The 21,117-nt window shown below is 40.9% G+C and overlaps 1 protein-coding gene across 4 annotated transcripts in view; it reads right to left on the bottom strand.

The window, feature by feature from the left end:
- TTBK2 (tau tubulin kinase 2) overlaps positions 1-21,117 on the bottom strand; it is a 218,576-nt gene that overhangs the window by 103,992 nt on the left and 93,467 nt on the right. For 3 of the 4 annotated variants that reach the window (XM_032781488.2, XM_075065443.1, XM_032781489.2), the window contains exons 4-6: positions 20,447-20,520; positions 8,343-8,483; positions 2,054-2,158 (exon numbers count right to left, since the gene is read on the bottom strand). In XM_032781488.2, the coding sequence (XP_032637379.1) occupies positions 2,054-2,158; positions 8,343-8,483; positions 20,447-20,520 (320 nt within the window). Of the gene's footprint in view, positions 1-1,056; positions 1,134-2,053; positions 2,159-8,342; positions 8,484-20,446; positions 20,521-21,117 lie in introns of those variants that run through there. The other variant, XM_032781491.2, reaches the window with a different exon arrangement.

The raw sequence follows: 21,117 nt of genomic DNA, 5'->3' as shown, positions 1-21,117 counted from the left end.
TATCCCCTCCTGCTCCAGGTCATGCCACAACTTCCCCTACACTGTAATAGGAAGCAACTGGTTTGCAGCTGGTAAAATGGCTTTATGACCCTAAGGAATTCCCAGCCCCAGGTGCCCTTTAGGAAAGCTGTCTAGCTACTTTGCACAGCCTAAGCAGCACAGCCTAAGAGCTGAGGACCTGGCACCATAACTTTAAAAGTCCTTTTCTGATTTTTACTAAACTTACCATTACAATTCAAGGATTCAGGGACAATACATGGCATGAGAAGTTTCAGTGAGATTGGTTTCTTTTGGGGGAAGTTAGGGGTATTGAAAAATCAGGTTTATTATAAAAAGCCAGAATCAACCTTAACTATGGAGCAGCAACCACCACACGATAACATATGTTGACTTTCATCATCATATTTTATTAGATTTTAAAAAATAATACAACTCAAAATTTTTGAAGAATTTTTTTTTACTATCTCCATAATATTTGTGAAATATATTGAGGAAAACCTATAAGGAAATCTAGTGAAGATCAGAATAAGAATCACTATACAGCAGTGAAGAGATGATGTAAACACAGAGAATATTTTGCTTAAAGAAAATGCAACTCAGTTTTATTAGTAGTCATCTTGTTCGTGCAACAAGAAATACTTGCTATTTAACTGAAAGACAAGTGATTGATTAGTGCGAATAAAAACTAATATGCATTTTCCTTGTTGATACTGTGTCATCATTACAGTATGCATTATACCATCAGAAAAGCCTGAAAATAGACTACATTTCATTAAATAACTACTTCAGTTATACTGCAGGGCACTACAATGAAAAACAAAGGCAACACATGGGATATTATAAGAGAAACAGGTATGTGTTAACTGCTTGCAACAGAAAATATAGTATTTCTCTCAATTTTCCTGAAAATACTACCATTGGTGGATGTATGTTTTTGAACTTACAGAATCTTAAGTATATGTTTCATTTCAAAATTACAAGTCAGAAAAACAACCATAAAAACCAGTCATACAGAAAAAGACAAACGCTTATGAAAATAAAAAACTACTTGCTCACCTTTCCAACAGCTGCAGCTACCCTGTTGGTCTCCCCTGCTCTTTGTTTTCATTGCAATGTCCAGCATTATGACTGAAGGAATAGATACAGCAGAACCTCGCTAATTTACTTTGCTAATCCACACACCTCGGAATTTGCACACACAAAAATAGCCATTTCACCCCATCTCTCAGCCAAGATTGAATTGTAAATGCTATTGAGAATCTTCCTATTATTCAACTTCATTACATGTACAAAATATTCTAAATAATATTGACTACTACATTATTCAATATTACTATAAACATTAAAACTAAAAACTAGTCAAACATATAAACTACATTTTATCATGTATTGTCATACATTGTGTTCACTTACTTCCCACTTTGCAAACTTCAGGAATTTACAATGGACTCCCAATAAACAGTGAATTACGGAGCCTCTACTGTACTTATTGCGATGTTCTTATTCAGATCTATGATCCTTTCTAAATCATAGTCCTTCTCCAATTCCTAATTCATATTTGAAAATTACTATATTTCTTATGGCCATATTGTCACTAAATGTAGCTGTATTCTGTTTCATTCTACCATTCCACCCAATTCTTCCCTCTCCAAACCACTGTATGTTTTCAATGTACTGTTTGAGTTTCTCCTCTATATTATTTTCTATAATTTATTTACTACGAAAAGTTTAGCTGTGTTGTAACATCCGTTATTCAGCAAGGTTCTGCTTTTTGCCTAATTTTCCAGCTGGATAGATTGATTGATATACAAGGCATTCAAGTACTGCCCAAGAGCACACAATAAATCTATATCTTAGGCCAAAGAAAGAACCCATGATTCTTCCTGATTTCCTGTCCTTTGAACTTCCCACTAGATCATATGGCATCTCTGTTCTGGAATGGAATGAACCAAATTTAGATACTGTATCAATTCAGTCTCCAGAAAAATTTTTTAGTATATTATCACAGCAAATCAATAATCATTTACCATAACTGTGGAAAAAAAATTCTTACCGGTCTGACATCCCCACATGAGTTTGTAAACTGCCGTGCCAAGCCAAAATCCAGCATGTAACACTTCCTACAAGTGCTAGGGAAACGTCCCATAGCAAAGTTTGACTAGAAAAAGAGACAAAAAAGTATACATTATTAATATATACATATTAATCCATGTCATTTTCCATTACTCTACATCTTCACTTCTGCCCATGCTCCATTCACTTCGGAGAAAAGAACACATTATATTGGCACTGCATAAGCCAAGAGAGGGATGCAGAATGCTCCCTCCTCTTTTCTGGCTGCCTAGAAAAAAATCTTTAAAGACAAATGGGTTGGAGGGAGAGAGAGTGCATTTGTGGAGGCAGTACATTCTGAAAACTTCAGTTAGACGCAGTGGTTCTCAAAGCCGGTCCGCCACTTGTTCAGGGAAAGCCCCTGGCGGGCAAGGCCGGTTTGTTTACCTGCCGCATCCGCAGGTTTGGCCGATCGCGGCTCCCACTGGCCGCAGGTCGCCGCTCCAGGCCAATAGGGGCTGCAGGAAGTGGCGCAGGCCGAGGGATGTGCTGGCCGCCCTTCCCGCAACCCCCATTGCCTTGGAGCTATGATCGGTCGAACATGTGGACGCGGCAGGTAAACAAACCGGCCCGGCCCACCAGGGGGCTTTCCCCGAACAAGTGGCAGACCGACTTTGAGAACCACTGAGTTAGAGTTCATAGTTCTTGGGTTTTGTCTACATAGCCTTTTTTCCTAAAATTTCTCAACACTGCACTGGTTCAGCTCCTCTGATGTCAGTAACATTTCTAATATAACAGTCTGTGTATCACTTGTGTTTTAACCATATGACCTAGACTTGTTCAACAAGCCCTAAAAATTATCAGTGGAAAAGAACAGGGCTAGCCCAAAGAGTTGAAACAAGACTCTGTGCACTGAGTAAAACCCCTGTACAAGTGGGAGAACTCACCATATTGGAAGTTTGGCACTGATGACTGCAGAAAAACTATTGTTAATTTCTGATTCTCTACTGCCTGGTACTTCATGTACCCAGTTTGAATTAAACCAATGAATCCAGTAGTAGCCCTGGTCTTTATAAACTTTGGCCAGAATATCATCCATCTTGGAGCAAAGCAGATGAAGTTCTAAAAGAAAGAGACTGAACTCCTGTATCTCTGGAAAGAGACACAAGCCACAACAAATAATGCCAGAGGCAGAGCACAAGTTTATAGATGTATCAGAGAAAGTTAGTATAAGAGAGTCGTTAGACAATTCTGACTCTTATAAGTTAGCTGCTTAAGTTGTCATAATTCACTGGCAAATGTTCTAGTGGCATAACTAATTACCAGAACCTAGTAATTTGCCACTCTTGTGAAAAGAGCCAAAGGAAAAAAAAGTGTTTGTTTAGCTATTAAGCAGTTTAATATTCTATATTGTTTATTAGGTGCAGCAAGGTGGAACATCCTTGGAATTCCAAATCTATCATTTCCTGGTCTCACTCCCAAAGAATTTAGAAGAGTCAATAAAAAAAAACCAACAACATTAAAAACCTAAACAGGGAAGCATTTTAACCATAGACTGGACTGTTGCCAAGTGAGTTTGTAACATATCAGCAGAGTTTAAAACAATAGGAGGACCTAACTTCTAGTCTATGTCAGATTTAAGCTTGTTAACTGGTTGCAAGTGTCCTTCTGAATGAAGAAAGAGGATCATTTAAAGCATCTGAGAGCTGCCAAATTATCACTTGTAAGATTTTACATCATCCATCAAAAATGAACAGATGAAACAAAAATTTGATCTTCAGGAATGGCAGGACCTGTCAAGTTCACCTTCCCCCTCAAATCTAGACAGAATCTGAAACACTCTCACTCTGGAAATGAACAAAAGCTTGATATTAATTTAGAAGAATTTATAAAAATACTCTTTAATGTGAATTAACTTAAGTGGTTCTGTAAACAGAAGGAACCACAGTTCACAGATGTTATAATGAAGATCCACATGGGCCATGGCCAACTTAGAAAGGCTCGGGTATGCTTACTACTTGTCTCCCTCCATGCAGGACAGATACAAACAGAGACAACTGGGGACATATACATTTCCTGATGATGAATTTAGATTGTACACAAATGAATTTATTTTTTTTTGTACACCAAAGGATTGCACTGAGAAAGGCTTGCCACTGAGATCAGAGAAAATAAAATAGATAAGGAATATTACGTCAAAGAAGAGTAGTTGGATAGTCTTTATAAATCAGACTTGGATGCTAGCAGAAATTCCACAGTAGAATTTGGCTTTGAGATGTGTCAAATATAGTACCAAAAACTTGCATTGTAAGAACAGTACAGAAAGGGCATGGACACTTATAATATCCATTTTACAAGATAACTAAGATTTCATAACTTTGTTCTTTTCTTTTTCTGTGCTTTGTCAGATCACTCATCCACATGTGCACATATAGTATCAAGGCTTTTGAAGTGAGGCTAAGATTGGAAGACTTAGCATCAAGGCACTTACCAGGAACTACACATTTGTTTCTGGCTTCCCATGAGAAGCAAGCAAAGAATATGGCCCATCGCTTTTTACAATGCTTAAAACTATTTTTTTTATTATTTCAAAGCCAACCACTTTGAAACAAGCTTTCAGGCCTATAAAGTTCTGTGTCAGGAAAAACACAAACACAAAGCAAAAACGATAAACTTAACTATCAGTTTTCTAAAAACTATAAAAAGCATTTCTGCTGAATAAAGCTGAAAAAACTAAAAATATTAGAAACATATAGCAGTTTCAGGTCCAATGAGGAGATGAAAAAAATAAAAATAAAACAGGAGCAGAAATGTGTGTGTTCAGCAGTATTCTATTTACGCAGAGAGAGTTTCAATGCCCTCTCATTCATGTCTACAGGTCTGTATCCACCACTGGACTTACTGCTTCTGGAATGCTGAAGGTCTAAGCTCTGGGCATTTTTCTCCAGTAAATAATGTGTACCTTTATCTGTAGGTAAAGAATACTCCAAGTCAAAAGTCCACCTTATCCCTAGCAAGTGGAGATGTGTTCTGGTGTTATGTACCACCTCTCTTAGAAGGAAGGAATAGTTCTAATATAATTTGTGGTTCTCCCTATTGCTCCTGCTCCTGCTCCTGTCCTGGGTCAATATTTAAGTTCTCAATCACTCCTCAACTCCAATGGCTTCATCCAAATTCTTCTCCCTACAGCTATCAGGCTGCCTCCATCCATCCCTTGCCCTCCTATCACACACACATCACCTTCCGCTTCCCACCTACCTCAGTCTCCACACCTTTCAAGTTTGATGCTCCACCTATCTCCCTCTCAAAGTATTTCACTCAATCCTACCTGACTCTGGCTCCACTCACCACCCAAAAGAAGTCATAGGAGACATACCATTTTTTTTTTTAATATAATGCAAGAATGAAGGATAAAAATGAAAATTTCTTAATTCAAAGTGTTTTCAGAGAGGACTTATATCACACCATCATGTGAACTGGGCGTTATAATTAGGGCATGAAATTCAGTGAATACTGTCAGATAACATTAAGTCAGAAGATGAAAATAATGGTGACAAAAAATAGAAGACCTTTGCATGTATGGAATTCAATTGTACATGTTCACAGTAGATCCGATATTTTTAATGTACAGCAATATATAGTATGCATGTAGCAAATGCAGTGATAATCTCAGAGGAAACCAGAAAAGTCAAATACCAAAAATAAGGCCTACTTCACAGCAGAAAAGTTCACTGTGTGATACTAACCAATAGATGAAAGAAAAATAATTCAGGTTCTCACTAAGTGCATGATCAAAAAATACACTACAATTTATTGGGCAAGGCAGTAATTCTTATTAGTTATCACACTATACATTCAAAATATAGTTCAATTTATTGTTGTTTATTAAAGGCTAACAATGCATTCATTGCTGTTCAATGCAAAAATGTGAAGAAAGTCCCTGCATGAAGGAGCTTACAATTTTTGACATTCATAGAAAAGACAGGCCACAGTCTAATACCAAAAGAAGAGCGCAAAAGAAGAAGGGCAGGGGAATTTTTTGTATTTTTTAAAAAAGTATCCCATCTCTTCCTCTCAGTAAGGTAGCAGTGGGAATAGGGCTCATTGTGGCAAAGTGTTCATAGGCTTCATGGAACAAGTGGGTCATTAGGTGAAATGTGAGAGCCTGGTGAAGTCCCATGTTGTCTCTTATGCATAGAAGAGCTACAAACATGGGAGTGCAAGAAGGGAATAAAAAAGGGCAGTAGAATGGACATCACTGACAGCTGTGAAAGGGGAGAGGATGGACACAATAAGAAATTAGATTTGATATACAGACTGAACCTTAGTCATGCAGGACTTTGAAAGGAAGGATCAGGTGAACAAAGAGCAAAAAGCTGGAGGTTTCAAATAGAGGAGAGATGTGTTCAGAACAACAGGGAAGGAAAAGAACTTGTTACATTTTGACAAAATTAGTCAGTGATGTAGTTATCAGGGACTCCAAAGAGAAGAAGGATGCATTAATTAAAATAGAAGTGGTCAGGGTATGGACAAGTGTTTTGTCTTTCAGACAAGAGAGGAAGAGTTAGATTTCTGTATGTTGTGGAGGAAGCAGGAACACTATTTAGTGACCCTTTGCATGTGTGGGGAGGAGAAGGAGGAGTTAAAGATAACTTAGGGGTTGTGAATCTGTGTGACAGGGAGGAGGAGAATAGTATTTTCTTCAGCCGTGTAAAACGGAAGAGACATAGAAGGAACCATAAAGAGCTCATTTCTGGCCATGTTTAAAAAAATATATGGAATGCACTAAATAGCAAGGATAATGCAGTCCTTTGGAAAGTCAAAGGTTATAATCTTACAAAGGAAAAAGGCACGTTTAAAATCAATTATATGCTGAACGCAATACTAAATGCCTGCTATTTAACCTTAGTTCATTGTTTAAAAAAAAAAAAAAAAAAATTAACACACACTTGCTGTTCACCTTAAAATACAGGCAATATGCCACCTTTATAGACATCTGTAGTTTTTATACTTCTCTAAAGAAAACATATACTTTGTAATTTAGAGAAATTTAATAACAAACCATAGGAGTAATAAATGGACAGATGGTCAGAGATAAGCAAGACTAGAGTGTTGTCTAAAAAAAACTTCATCAAAGAATATTCACAATGGCTAATGCAAAATCTACACTTCAATAAAGGTAACTGAGAAAAAAACAAATGAAAACACTTTGTAAATTAAAACAACTTATAAGTTATACCCACACTATAGAATCTATAATAAGCTATTAATTTATTTAAGTAAAGTATAGTTTATTATTCATCACTTTATGTTAGTCAACTGCCAGCTTGCAAGTGATGTAAAGGCAGTACTGTAGCTATCTTTCTTTGTGGTTGGAACAAAATGGTATTTACATGATATTTAAAATACTTTTAAAAACCTAATCAGGCAAATATTTAATTTTAAAGGCATCGAGACATTCAGGAGTTAGTCTTCCCTGTTAGAGCCAACCATGTCTTAAATATCCTGCTTGTTTAAAACTGTGTCTTCTATTTAAATTTGTGCATACTTTTTGGTATTGAAAACTTAGTGTCTTTGTTGGTGAATAAGACTTCCAAACAAAAACAAGCATAATATTACAGAATAATCAATTATCAGAACATTGTAATAACTGCTGAGGAATTCCTTTAGAATTATGTACGGTATGTTGCTTTTCCCAAATAAAATTTTTGTACCTACACTATACTCAAGCAACCAAAAGCTTTCTATTTTTAGTGGGTTTTATCCAAAGCTCGGGCTTTGACAACGTAGCAGATCATGCATGCCACAACAGTTTTCTTCCATATGCAGAGATGGTTTGTTTTTCTTTGTTATTCATACATTAGATTCCATACCACAACTTAAATTAAATTAATTCAATATTATTAAATTACTATTAAAACTCTTACAAATATTTCCTATGGTTAAAGTTTACTCTCTTCGATTTCTTACATTAAGAGTCTGCTTCTACAGTCCAAATAATCTCTAATCATATTTTATTCTGCGGTGGGGGTTACTGCTATATAAGGTCTCTATAACTGACAGATGAAAATGCTAATTCAAAATGACTTGGAGGACGACCACCATTTATACCAGTTGCAATCTGGCACAAATTAAATAAATTTTGCAATGCCATCTTGAAAGATTCATATCTAATTCTCTTCCCCTTCTAACTTTTTCAAATTAACATCTAATACACTGCCCTTTCTTCTTAATGCTGTCAACTAAGGCCCACATATTCATTACTGGTTTTGGCTTAAGAAGGAATTTACTGGTTTAACGTCTCTGTGCAGGAATCCCACAGAGTGAATGCTCTCAATGGACTCAAGAATCTGCTTTCCCAGGCGCAGGGTGGTACTCATAGTGAAGGTCCCTCGAGACTGGCTCCGACGCAGATCTGCCAAATTCCGACCCTAATCAAAACATAAGAACATTTTCAGGAGCAGTGCTAATAACAGTATTCACAGATAAGATAAGTAAATAATTTATTAACGTTATCTTAAACTGAGTCAAGATGAGTGAGGTAATATCTTATATTGGACCAACTTCTGCTGGTGAGAGAGACAAGGTGTCGAGCTTACATCTCTCACACCAACAGAAATTGGTCTAATAAAAGACACTACCTCACCCACATTGTTTCTCCAGTATCCTGGGACCAACATAGCTACAACACTGGATGGTTTTCTTAAACTGCTCACAATGGAAGTCTTAAGAAACGCATCCTAGAACTCGCCCCTCACCCATTGTACTCTTTGAGAACACCACATCTCATAGATGAATAGTTTCCAAGTCCAGAAGGAACCATTATGATCATGTAATATGAAATCCTGTATAACACATGCCACAGAACTTCCCCAAAATAATTCTAGAGCATATCTTTTAGAAAAGCATCCAATCTTGATTTAAAAATTCAGTGGAGAAGGTGTTCTAAATTGATATGCAAAATTCTCTAAATATTTCAGACATTAAAATTAGAAGTTGTTTTTGAAAATGTGACTCACTGTTTCTGATTTCAGATAACCTGAATCACACTAACTTGGATCTAGCAGAAAAGTGATTTTGACATATTTGTCAGTTAAGATTAGAGCTGGACAACATTTATGGGGAGAAATTTCAGTTTCGGTCCACCTAAAACTATTTGTAAATTTACATTTGAGTTCGCAGAATGTTTTGACCAAACCAAAAAATTTTGGAAATGTCCAAACAATACATTTCATGTTGACCCAACTCAACGTTTTCCGTTTTAGATTTTGGGCATTTTGATAAAAACAAAGGAGGACTAGATTCAAAAGCGGCTGGAGGTAGAGAATGAGGAGGTGGTCTCCGAATATCTTTTAGCCCAGTGGTTAAGGCACTCACCTGGCATGTGGGAAATGCAAGTTCATTTCCTCTCTCTTTCTGATGTGAAGCACAGATTTGAACTCCTCTCTCCCACATTTCAGGGGAGTGCCCTATCCACTTAGCTATGTGATGTTCTGGAGATAGTCTATGAATTTGCCACTATGAATTCAAATGGATAGTCTTGAAGCCAGGGAAAGAGGGTGAGAATGACTCTAGTCTGGTAGTTAGAGCACTGACATAGGATATGGGAGACACAAGTTCAAGTCTGTGCTCCAATGATTTATTTAATTATTTATAAGTTTTGGAACAGCTTCAACAGGAGAGACTGTGAAGGACCCAATTGGAATATTCCATAGCCACATAGCTAAGGTACTCTACTGCACTGTGAGAGACCCAAGTTCGAATCCCTTCTCCATTTCAGAGAGAGGGTGGAACTGAACGTGGCCCTTTCACGTCTCAGGTAAGTGCCTTAATATTGGGTGAACAGTCATGAGGAAAGTGGCACCACCTCCTTTCCCTGCCATCTTGTGGAATTAGTTTTCCTTAGCTTTTTCAGATTCACCAAAACAGAAATGATAAAATCAGAGTCAGAACAAAACACATTTTGTTTCAACTCATCTCAAAGTTTAACTTTTCAATTTGCTAAAAATTTTGAAAGATTTTCTTTTCAATTCAACCTGAAACAAAAGAGATTTTACTATTTTTTTGTATTTCCAGCAAAGCAGCTCTGGTTATAATAGTGTCTTTTATCTGCAACCTTCTGAGTGCCTAGCAGCCACAGAGAATAAAAAACACAAACACAAGTTTTCACAGAAATCCGTACATGCCGTTCTTTTTGAATATCCAAGTAGCAGAATGACTAGCAATGTTTATCAGAGTCTACTGCTTTTTCAGGTTCTTTTAAATATCAGGACATTTTTCTCCAAAGAAAAGTCCGATCATTTTAAGTTTCAGAGTGGTAGCTGTGTTAGTCTGTATCAGCAAAAAGAACAAGGAGCATTTGTGGCATCTTCAAGACTAACAAATTTATTTGGGCATAAGCTTTTGTGGGCTAAAACCCACTTCATCAGATGCATGCAGTGGAAAATTCAGTAGGAAGATATATATAGGGAGAGAACATGAAAAAATGGGTGCTGCCATACCAACTCTAAGGAGACTAATCAATTAAGGTAGGCTATTATCAGCAGGAGAAAAAAAAACAGTTTGTAGTGATAATCAGAATGGCCCATTTCAAACAGTTGACAAGAAGGTGCGATTAACAGTAGGCGAAAAATTAGCATGGAGAAATAGATTTTAGTTTGTGTAATGACCCATTGTAGAGGTGTGGGACTCACCCCTGCAGTGCCTCCTGCTAGCATGCCTGGGAATTAGCTTTGTCCTCTGCGGGCTGCCCTCTGCCAGTGGTGTCCTGTCTGTTGTCTGATCCTGTTCTAGTGGCCGGCTGCAGCCTCAAAGTCTAGCCCCTTTGTCACAGGGGCCAGCCACAGCCTGTATCAGGCCACACTCTTCCTCAGCCAGGTATAGTGCAAGGGGAAGGGAGGGACCCAGGCCCCCCCACTACTCTGGGTCCCAACCCAAGGACCCTCTAGCGGCAGCCTCCCTGCGCTCCTTCTCTCCCCTTATCAGACTTGTCCCTGGGCCACGTCCCCTTCGGCCCTGTGCACCCGCTCAGCCCTTTGTAGCCAGGTCTGCAGCCTGGGGTTTTCCTTGGCTGGAGCTCCCCAGCTCCTTCTGCCCTTCCCCAGCACTGCTCTGTCCAAGGTGCTACCTTCAGCCCTGGAGCCAGTCCTCCTCCCTTGGCAGTCAGGGGGAGACTTCCCTTCCTCCTGCTAGGCAGCCTTTATATAGGGCAGGGGTAGGCAATCTATCGCACCTGTGACAAAGGCGGCATGTGAGCTGATTTTCAGTGGCACTCACACTGCCTGGGTCCTGACCACTGATCTGGGGAGATCTGCATTTTAATTTAATTTTAAATGAAGTTTCTAAAACATTTTAAAAACCTTATTTACTTTACATACAATAGTTTAGTTATATATTATATAGACTTATAGAAAGAGACCTTCCAAAAACATTAAAATGTATTACTGGCACACAAAACCTTAAATTAGAGTGAATAAATGAAGACTCAGCACAGCACTTCTGAAAGGTTGCCGACCCCGATATAGGGCTTACCCCGGCCCTGATTGGTTGCCTCTGCCTTGCCCTGATTGGCTCCTAACAGGCCTCTGCTGATTGGCTGCTGGCTTGTGCAGCATCAAAGGCCTGTTCCAGCTTTTTTCTCAGGAGGTGGGGCACCGCCCCACCACACCCATCCATTCCCAGTCTTTATTCAAGCCTAATTTAATGGTGTCCAGTTTGCAAATTAATTCCAGTTCTGCAGTTTCTCATTGGAGTCTGTTTCTGAAGTTTTTTTGTTGAAGAATTGTGACTTTTAGGTCTGTAATTGAGTGTCCAGGGAGGCTGAAGTGTTCTCCGACTGGTTTTTGAATGTTATAATTCTTGACGTCTGATTTGTGCCCATTTATTCTTTTGCATAGAGATTGTCCAGTAGAGGGGCATTGCTGGCACATGATGGCATATATCATATTGGTAGATGTCCAGATGAACAAGTCCCTGATGGTTTGGTTGATGTGATTAGGTCCTATGACGCTGTCTCTTGAATAGATATGTGGATAGAGTTGGGAACAGGCTTTGTTGCAAGGATAGGTTCCTGGGTTTTTGTTGTGTGGTGTGTGATTGCTTGGTGAGTATTTGTTCAGTTGGGGGCTGTGTAAGCGAAGACTGGCCTGTCTTCAAGATCTGTGAGAGTGAGGGATCTCCTTCAGATAGTTGTAGATCCTTGATGATGCACTGGAGAGGTTTTAGTTGGGAGCTGAAGTGACGGCTGTGGCGTTCTGTTTACTTTCTTTGTTGCCTGTCCTGGAGTAAGTGACTTCTGGTATTCTTCTGGCACTTTCAATCTCTTTCTTACTTCAGCAGTGTATTGTAGTTTTAAGAATGCTTAAAAATTGTAGTGTTTTCCCATCTGAGGATTGGAGCAAATGCAGTGTATCTTAGAGCTTGGCTGTAGAAAATGGATCGTGTTGATGTGGTCTGGATGAAAGCTGAGGCATGTAGGTAAGTATAGCGGTCAGTAGGTTCCGGTATAGGGTGGTGTTATTGTGATCATCACTTATTAGCACTGTAGTGTCAGGGAAGCGGGTCTCTTGTGTGGACTGGTCCAGGCGTCAGGTTTGATGGTGGGATGGAATTGTTGAAATCATCGGTGGAGTGCCTCAAGGGCTTCTTTCCTGGGTCCAGATGATGCAGATGTCATCATGTAGCACAAGCAGAGCAGGGGCATTAGGGATGAAGCTGAGGAAGCATTGTTCTAAGTCAGCCATAAAAATATTTGCACACTGTGGGCCAATGCGGGTACCCATAGCAGTGCTGCTGATTTGAAGTATACGTGTCCCCAAATGTGAAATAGTTGTGGTGAGGACAAAGTCACAAATGTTTAGCCACCAGATTTGCATAACATTATCACGGCTACTGTTGTAGTTCATCTTTGTGTGGAAGTTGTGTAGAGGGCTTCTTACATCATAGTGGCCAGGATGGTGTTTTCTGAAGATTCACCAATGGATTGTAGTTTCCTCAGGAAGTCAGTGGTGTCTCGAAGATAGCTAGAAGTGCTGGTAGCATAGGGCCTCAGGAGAGAGCCTACACAGCCAGAAATCCTGCTGTTAGGGTGCCAATGCCTGAGATGATGGGGCATCCAGGATTTCCAGGTTTATGGATCTTGGGTAGCAGATAGAATACCTCTGGCTGGGGTCCTAGCGGTGTGTCTGTGCAGATTTCTTCCTGTGCTTTTTCAGGGAGTTTCTTGAGCAGATGATGTAATTTCTTTTGGTAACCCTCAGTGGGATCAGAGGGTAATGGCCTGTAGAATGTGGTGTTAGAGAGATGCCTAGCAGCCTCTCGTTCATATTTCAGCTTATTCATGATGACGACAGCACCTCCTTTGTCAGCCTTTTTTATTATGTCAGAGTTGTTCCCGAGGCTGTGGATGGCATTGTGTTCTGCATTGCTGAGGTTATGGGGCAAGTGATGCTGACTGGGAGTGGATGGGTCAATACACAAACTAAAAACTATTTCCCCATGTTAATTTTCCCCTACTGTTACTCACACCTTCTTGTCAACTGTTAGAAATGGGTCATCCTGATTATCACTACAAAAGTTTTTTTTCTCCTGCTGATAATAGCCCACCTTAATTGATTAGTCTCAGATTGGTATAGCAACCTCCATTTTTTCATGTTCTCTGCATATTTTTATATATATATATATATATCCTCCTACTCTATTTTCCACTGCATGCATCTGATGAAGTGGGTTTTAGCCCAAAAAAGCTTATGCTCAAATAAATTTGTTGGTTTCTAAGGTGCCACAAGTACTCCTCGTTCTTTTTATCATTTTGAGTGTTAATCTCCATTTTAACCCCTTTCCACAGGAAAGAAAGGTTAGTCACCTTTTGTAACTGTTGTCCTTTGAGATGCACTGCACATGTCCATTGCATTAGGTGTGAGAGCATCTCGTGCACCAGTGCTGAAGAGTTTTCATAAATGGTATCCCGAAGGGTGGCCACACCCATGCTCTGGGCTCCTCACAGTCCAAGCAAGAAGGCATAAAGGGAGTAGCCACATTTCCTGCTCTTCAGTTCCTTCACACCAGACCCTTAGATGAACAACTGATGCATTGAGGAAGGAGGGAGGGTCATGTAATGAACACATGTAACACATCCCGAAGAATAAGAGTTATGAAAAGGGTTAGTAACCGTTCTTTCTTCTTTGAGTGACTGTATATGTACATTATACTAGGTGACTCCCAATCTCCTATGGAGATGGGGCTAGGAGTCTTACTGGAAGAGGAACTACAAAAGTACTTTCCTATATTAGCATGTTCCCTTGATGCAGTAGCAATCACTCAATGTCTAGCAAAGTTGTGGACTGAACTGCATTGCTGTTCTGCAAATGACCACAATGGGATGTTACTCAAATACTGTGGGTGCTGAGTGAGCTCTGGCTGAATGTGTAGACAACTCTTCTACAGGACTAACACCTATGGCATTGTAACACATGACAACAGAGCTGGTGACCCATTTGGACTGCCACTGCACTGTTGCAGGATGACCCTTCATCCATTCTGCAAAGGAGACAAATATAATTGGAAAGAGAATCAAAAGGGCTTTGTTCTTTCTAAATAAAAAGCCACAAATGTTTTTTGAACATCCAGCAGGTGGAGCTTTTGTTTGCCCCTATGACTCTGTGGCTTTGGAAAGAAAACTGGTTATCATAAGCATCTTCCCCAATTCTGGACCTTAGCGTCCAGAAATCTGGGTGCCTGCATGAACCCCTCTAAGCTTAATTACCAGCTCAGATTTGATCTCGCTGCCACCATCCAAAAATTCCAGGGTTTTGTCTCCCTCTGGTCTCCCCAAACCCTTCCCTGGGGAACCCCAAGACTCAGGAGCCCTGAGTCTTACCGCCAACGGAAATAACCCACTTCCCTCCCCCATCTCTTCACCATGCCAGACTTTCCTCTCTGGGCTAACCTGAGAGTACTGATGCAATCTCTTAATCACAATACCAAGAAGCATGTCTCCTCTATTCCACAAAGAGACAAACCTCAATACAAGGAACAGAAAATGATCTCTCTCTCTTCCCCTCCCACCAATTCCCTGGTGCTGCAAAGCTTACCCTCCGTAGATCTAACACAAAGAGAATTCCCCTTCCCTTCGTTCCTTAGCCTACCAAGAGAGAAAAACTCAAACGAGTCTTAAAAAGAGCTTTATATAAAAAGAAAGAAAAAAAACACATGAACATATGATCTCTTCATTAAGTTGACAATACCACAGGGCTAATTACTTTAAACGAAAAATATGAATAAACAGACTTATTCAAAAAGAGATACAATTTAACCATTCCAGCAACTACACACATGTAAATACAAAACAAAACATATAAAAGCCTATTGTTTTGCTACCTTTGTACTCACAACTTTGAAACTGAAGATTAGAAGCTTGAAGACAGAAAAGAAACCTCTCATAGCCGAGAGAGAGACAAAAAGACTCAGACCCCCCAAAATTCCCTCCCTGACTTTGAAAAAATCCGGTTTCCTGATTGGTCCTCTGGTCAGGTGTTTGGTTCCCTTTGTTAACCCTTTACTGGTGAAAGAAACATTAACCCTTAGCTATCTATTTATGACACTGGGAAATACATATACTGATTGAGATGAAAGTCTAACACTATTTTGGAAATAACCTTGCAACGTGGCCTAAGTTGTACCTCATCCTTGAAGAAAATAGTATATAGAGGATCCACTACTAGGCCAGGCAGCTCTCCTAGAAGACATGATGGCTACTGAAAAGGCCACCTTAATTGAAAGATGCCACCATGAGCAAGTGGCTTACAGTTCAAAAGGGGAACCCATGAGGGCAGATAACACTAAGTTCAAATCCCACTCTGGGAAAAGGTCCCTAATGTGAGAACAGTCTATTTAGATCTTATAAGAACCTAGTAGTCACTGAATTAGAGAAAACAGTCCTTCCTTCCTCCACTTGAAATGCTAATCTTAGAATAGACTTGTTGAGGGCCCACTCATGATCCAAGGTGAAGGACCTGCTTAGTTTGTCCATTACATCATTCTGAACCCCCGGCAGGTGCGATACTAAGAATATCAAGCAATTTTGTATATAGAAGTTCCTCAGCCTGACTGCCTCCTGGCACAGGCTGTCTGATCTGGAGGCCTCCTGCTTACTGATGTAGAACACCACTGTAGTGTTGTTGGCAGGTGCTTAGACAGTTCTGCCACATATATGTGGTAACAACATGCAATAGCTTGAGAATGTTTATGGGCAGCCTCGTCTTTGAAGTGGACCACAAGCCTTGAACCTACATGGCTCCCAGATGCACTCACCACTCTATGTCTGAAGTGTCCGTTACCAATTATGGAAGAAAGAGGCCGGTACAAAAGAACTCCCCTGCACACCTTGTCTTGGATCCTCCACCAACCCAACCAGGGTAAGATTTTGCCAGGGATACATATTAGACTGTCCAGGTGATGTATATGGGGGTGGTATACTGACTTAAGTCATGTTTGTAACCCCTGAGATCCAGCCTGGCATGTGGGGTCACATATGTGCATGCTGCCATATGCCCCAGGAGCCTTACTGATGTATGAAGATGGTTCTTGAAGGATAGGCAGATGTCTCATATGGCTAGACATCTTGAAAGCAGCAGAGAGGTCCTGGCTAGAACTGAATCTAGGACTGCTCTGATGAATTCCATCCTTTGGAGGGGTGATAGACTCAATTCCTCTCTGTTCATTATCAGGCCTAGGCATGAAAACTGGTGGAACGTTTGATGAATACTTTCCTGTACCTGCTGACAGGAACTCCTCACAGCAGCCAGTTGTCCAGGTAAAGATATTCTTGGATGTCCCAGCAGCAGAGCCATCACAGCCATGCACTTAGTGAAAACCCTCAGAGCAGATTAAATGCCAAAGGCTAGAACTGTAAATTGAAAGTAGTCCCCTCCTACTACAAACTTTAGACATTTCCTGTGGACACAGTGAATGCTCATATGGATGTGGGAACATGCATTTTTCAAGTGAAAGGCAGCAGACCAATCTCCCAGATCTAACAAGGAATAATAATAACAACTTCTTGATGTATCTGTTTAGGTTTTGAAGGTTCAGAATGTCCCTGGGACATTCTTTTGCTTTGGATATTGGAAAGTATCGTGAGTAGAATCCTCTTCCTTGATACTGAGAGGGCACTTCTTCTGTGGCTTCCAAAGAACATAGAGTCTGCACCTCTTGTCTCAGAACTGATTTGTTAGATGGTTCCCAAAAAGGGACAGGAAAGGAGGACAGGAATTGGAGGGTATATCCTGATTCCACTGTGCTGTAGCACCTACTTTTTGGAGATGATGGATTGCCATGCACTTAAGAAATATGACAACTCACTCTCAAACGGAGGAAGACAGTCTGCAAGATCTTATATTGTCGGTATGCTGGCTTTGACAGAAGATTCAAATGGGCTGTTTAGAGAGGTGTGGCTGCCCGGATGAGGGGGAAGTCTCCTCCTTTCCTGCTTGTATGCCCACTTATACTGATCCCAGGTGTCTACGCCAACCGTACTGCTGACTTCAGTCTTTTGGGGACTGGTGACTACCAACACAAGGACTTGAACACTGTCCTATAAGGTTTTTTTTAATGTATGCAGTTAATCATCTGTTTTCAAACAAAGCAATTCACAGCCCTAAAAGGAGAGGTCTTCGATAGTCTGCTGGACTTCAGTGGGAATCCTGGAGCCAAGCCGCACGGTGCATGGTTACCGCCGTTGTCACGACTCTGGCAGCTGAAGCTTGCTGCATCCAAGGAAGCTTGTACAGCAGACCTTGCAACTGCATAGCCTCCCAACTCTCTCTCAAATTTTTCTGACAAAGAGGTCAAATTTTTTTGTGTCCTTGTCCTTAGGAGTCACTTTTGCTCTACCATTGTGGTGCTTTTCATTTACAACTGCCACTGCTAGGGATCTCTATGGAATATGAAAAAACTGCTCAGATCCCTGAGATAGAACCTGGTACTGGGTTCTGGGTACTTTGCCACTGGCATGAGAGATGATGAAGTTTGCCATAATGTTTCATTAGGCTGCATAACTTTACATCAGGGAAAATTGCTCTCCCTATAAATGAGAGACAGGTGTAAAATGTCTATGAGTTTGTGTGGATTTTCTTCCACAAGCTCCATTTGTATCCCCGGGTTGTAGCCATACTTTTCAGGAGCTCTTCGTAGGCCTTTAAATCATCTGGTGCTGAGAAAGGGTTTCAGTACCAGTGCTTCTTCCAGAGAGGAGATGGAGTATGTATTCAAAGGAGGCAGGCTAGAACCCTTCTGGCGCTGGTCAAGAACTGCAGATGTAGAAGTCCTGTCTAAAGCCAACAACAAGCCATTCTGATCCTCACCTCATCAGTGATGGTCAGAACCAGGATCAAGAGGTCCACTGATACCACGTGGAGAGACTTCATTGCTAAGGGATATATTTCTGTAATGTAGCAGCGGCCCTGTACCGACTTCCTGCAGTCTGTCGATACTGGGTGGAGAGGCTCATCTTCTGAAGGGCTGATTTCTGCAGTGCAGCTAGGATGATTATCTAGACTCTGGAGGCATCCATCACTGTACCTAGTAAGGCCAATGGTAGCGCTAGTACAGTTCTGAAGGATAATCATGCCTAAACTAGGCCCTCAAATGCCTCGGTCTGCTCTTGTCAGGACAACTCACGTGAGAGGGTAACAATGACTGGAGAACATCCTATATTCCCTGTCGTGGGAGATGTAGGAGCCTACTTCAGAGTCTGAGGAGGAATATGAGTACTCTGCTGGCCAGGCAGGCGGAGTACCAAACAACACTGGAGATCAGGTCCAATATCTTTGACTAGACTTCAATACCAGTGGCAACCTCAGTGGCTTCCTGTCTATCGGTATTATGCACTGAGGTGGTGGTTGCTGATGGTCTCAAAACCAGCTTCACAGTAAAAGGATGTGGTACTGGATATCAGCATGGGAAGCAACATATGCATACTGTACGACAGCCCTGGCAAGACACTACTGGTCTGAATAACTGGAAAGAGCAGTACCGAAAGGCTCAGCCACGTAGCCTCCAGGTCAGTACTGAAATAAGTGTTTGCTCGGTGATGATAAACCCTCTTCTTGCACTTGCTCTGAAGAAATACCCAGCCTTTAAGGTTCCAACTGGGGAACTGGAATCAATGGCTCTGCACTGATTGAGTCACTAGAAAGAAATACCAAGGGCAGCAAGCTGGAGGATCCACTCTATCTTCGTACTGGAGTGGGTCACGTCTGCAGCTAAAGAGTCCTGCACTGAAGACTTTGATACCATGGAAACTGTTCCTTTCTTTGACTTCAGATGCTGAGAGGGCTCTGAACACTTATGCTTCTTCAAGGAGCGTCCTGGTGAAGGAGATCTCCTCCATTTCCTGCCTTCTGGTAAGGCAGGGGAGTGCTCCTGGATGGGGAGGAACTCCCTCTATCTGACCAAGGCAGTACCAATGCCAGCCAAATGGAGGCCTCCATGAGGATATACCTGAGGCATTCTTAACTTGGTTCTGCTCTTGAAGCCCTGGCAAACTAGACATGTGTCCTTGATATGACCCTCATCAACAAACTTGAGACAGCAAGAGTGAGGATCACGGTCAGTTTGCAACCTCCTGAACAAAGTTTAAACCCAAGCGACTAAGGTATAGGGTCCCCCAATATTGGGCAGAGCTCTGAGTTGAGAGAGAGAAAAGAAAAGGAAAAGAAACCCCAAAATGAGTACCATTCAGAAGCAAAATACTTACAACATGTTCACAAAGGAACAACTGCCAGCACGCTCTAAGAACTGATGGTAAGAAGGAAGAGAGAGGAGAGTAGGGTGGCTCCACATTCTATACCCTTAGTTTGAAGCACAAGGAGCTCAGGGCACGGGCATGGCCACCCCTACACGTACTGCTTGGGAAAAGCACAGGTGCATGAGACATCTAGTATAATTGACATATACAATCACTCAGAATAGGTCTTCTGATCCTCTGGATTGAGTCTTAACCTACACAGGAAGTTTCTTATCAATGTATTTTCATTAGCAAAGTGATCAAAAACTCATATTGAAAAAACTAATCTATTCCAGAAGCAGTTGGGCACATCTTAAGCTATCTTCCAACTTCAAGTAAAGTTTTCAGAGAGATGTAAACTATCTCAGAAAACATCACACCTCTCTCACTAAAATATTCAGTCTGTTCTGAAGATCTGTGAGATTTCTCCTTCTTTCTGGCAGAGGATGGTAACAATATGAAATATTCAGTTTACCTTGGCTCACTATCCCACTATAACAATAGCCAGTTTTCTACTACCCACCATGCTCTAAAATTTCACTGTTATTTTTTGCTAAATACATGCTTGGGGAAAAAATAAATCCCTAAAATCTATTTAGTTCAACTCACCTGCAGCTGCATGACCACATAGTTAAATCTGTCATTCCTTCCACAGCCAATAAATCTACAAACATGGTCTTTCCCTGAGGGGAAAAAAGAAACAAGTTAGCCAATAATAACTTATTTCTGTCTTTCTTCATTTACATGTCTAGTAAAATATGAAAAAAATGTGCCTATGTATTACTCTAAGTGCCTTTAACAAACTTTTAAAAAGGCATGCACACTAAAACAGCAGTGAACCCACTGGCAGTTCTGCCTCCAATGAAACAAAACTCCTTTCTGCCACAAACATCAGCTCCCTTAGTAGTGAGGAATGGTCTAAGTCAGGGGTCCCCAACGTGGCGCACGCCAGGGCATCTAAGAGTGCCCGCATACTGGCTGGTGGACGAGCATCTGCCAAAATGCCACCGACAAGCAGCAGCATCCAGAGGCATCGCCGCCAAAATGCCACCAATTTTCAGCAGCAACACCTCTCGATGACACTGCTTGTCGGTGGTATTTCGGCAGCGACACCTATTGACGTTGCCGCTTGTCAGCGGCATTTCAGCAGATGGTCGTCCACCGCCACAGTCCTCCATGGCTCACCATCTGGCACTCGCCAAACGAAAAAGGTTGGGGACCACTAGTCTAGGTATACTTAATCCTGCCTCAGTACAGGGAAAGAACTAGATGACCTTTTC

Source organism: Chelonoidis abingdonii, chromosome 4 (genome assembly GCF_003597395.2).
Source record: "Chelonoidis abingdonii isolate Lonesome George chromosome 4, CheloAbing_2.0, whole genome shotgun sequence".
NCBI lineage: Eukaryota > Metazoa > Chordata > Testudines > Testudinidae > Chelonoidis > Chelonoidis abingdonii.
This window is presented reverse-complemented; position numbering and strand designations above follow the sequence as displayed.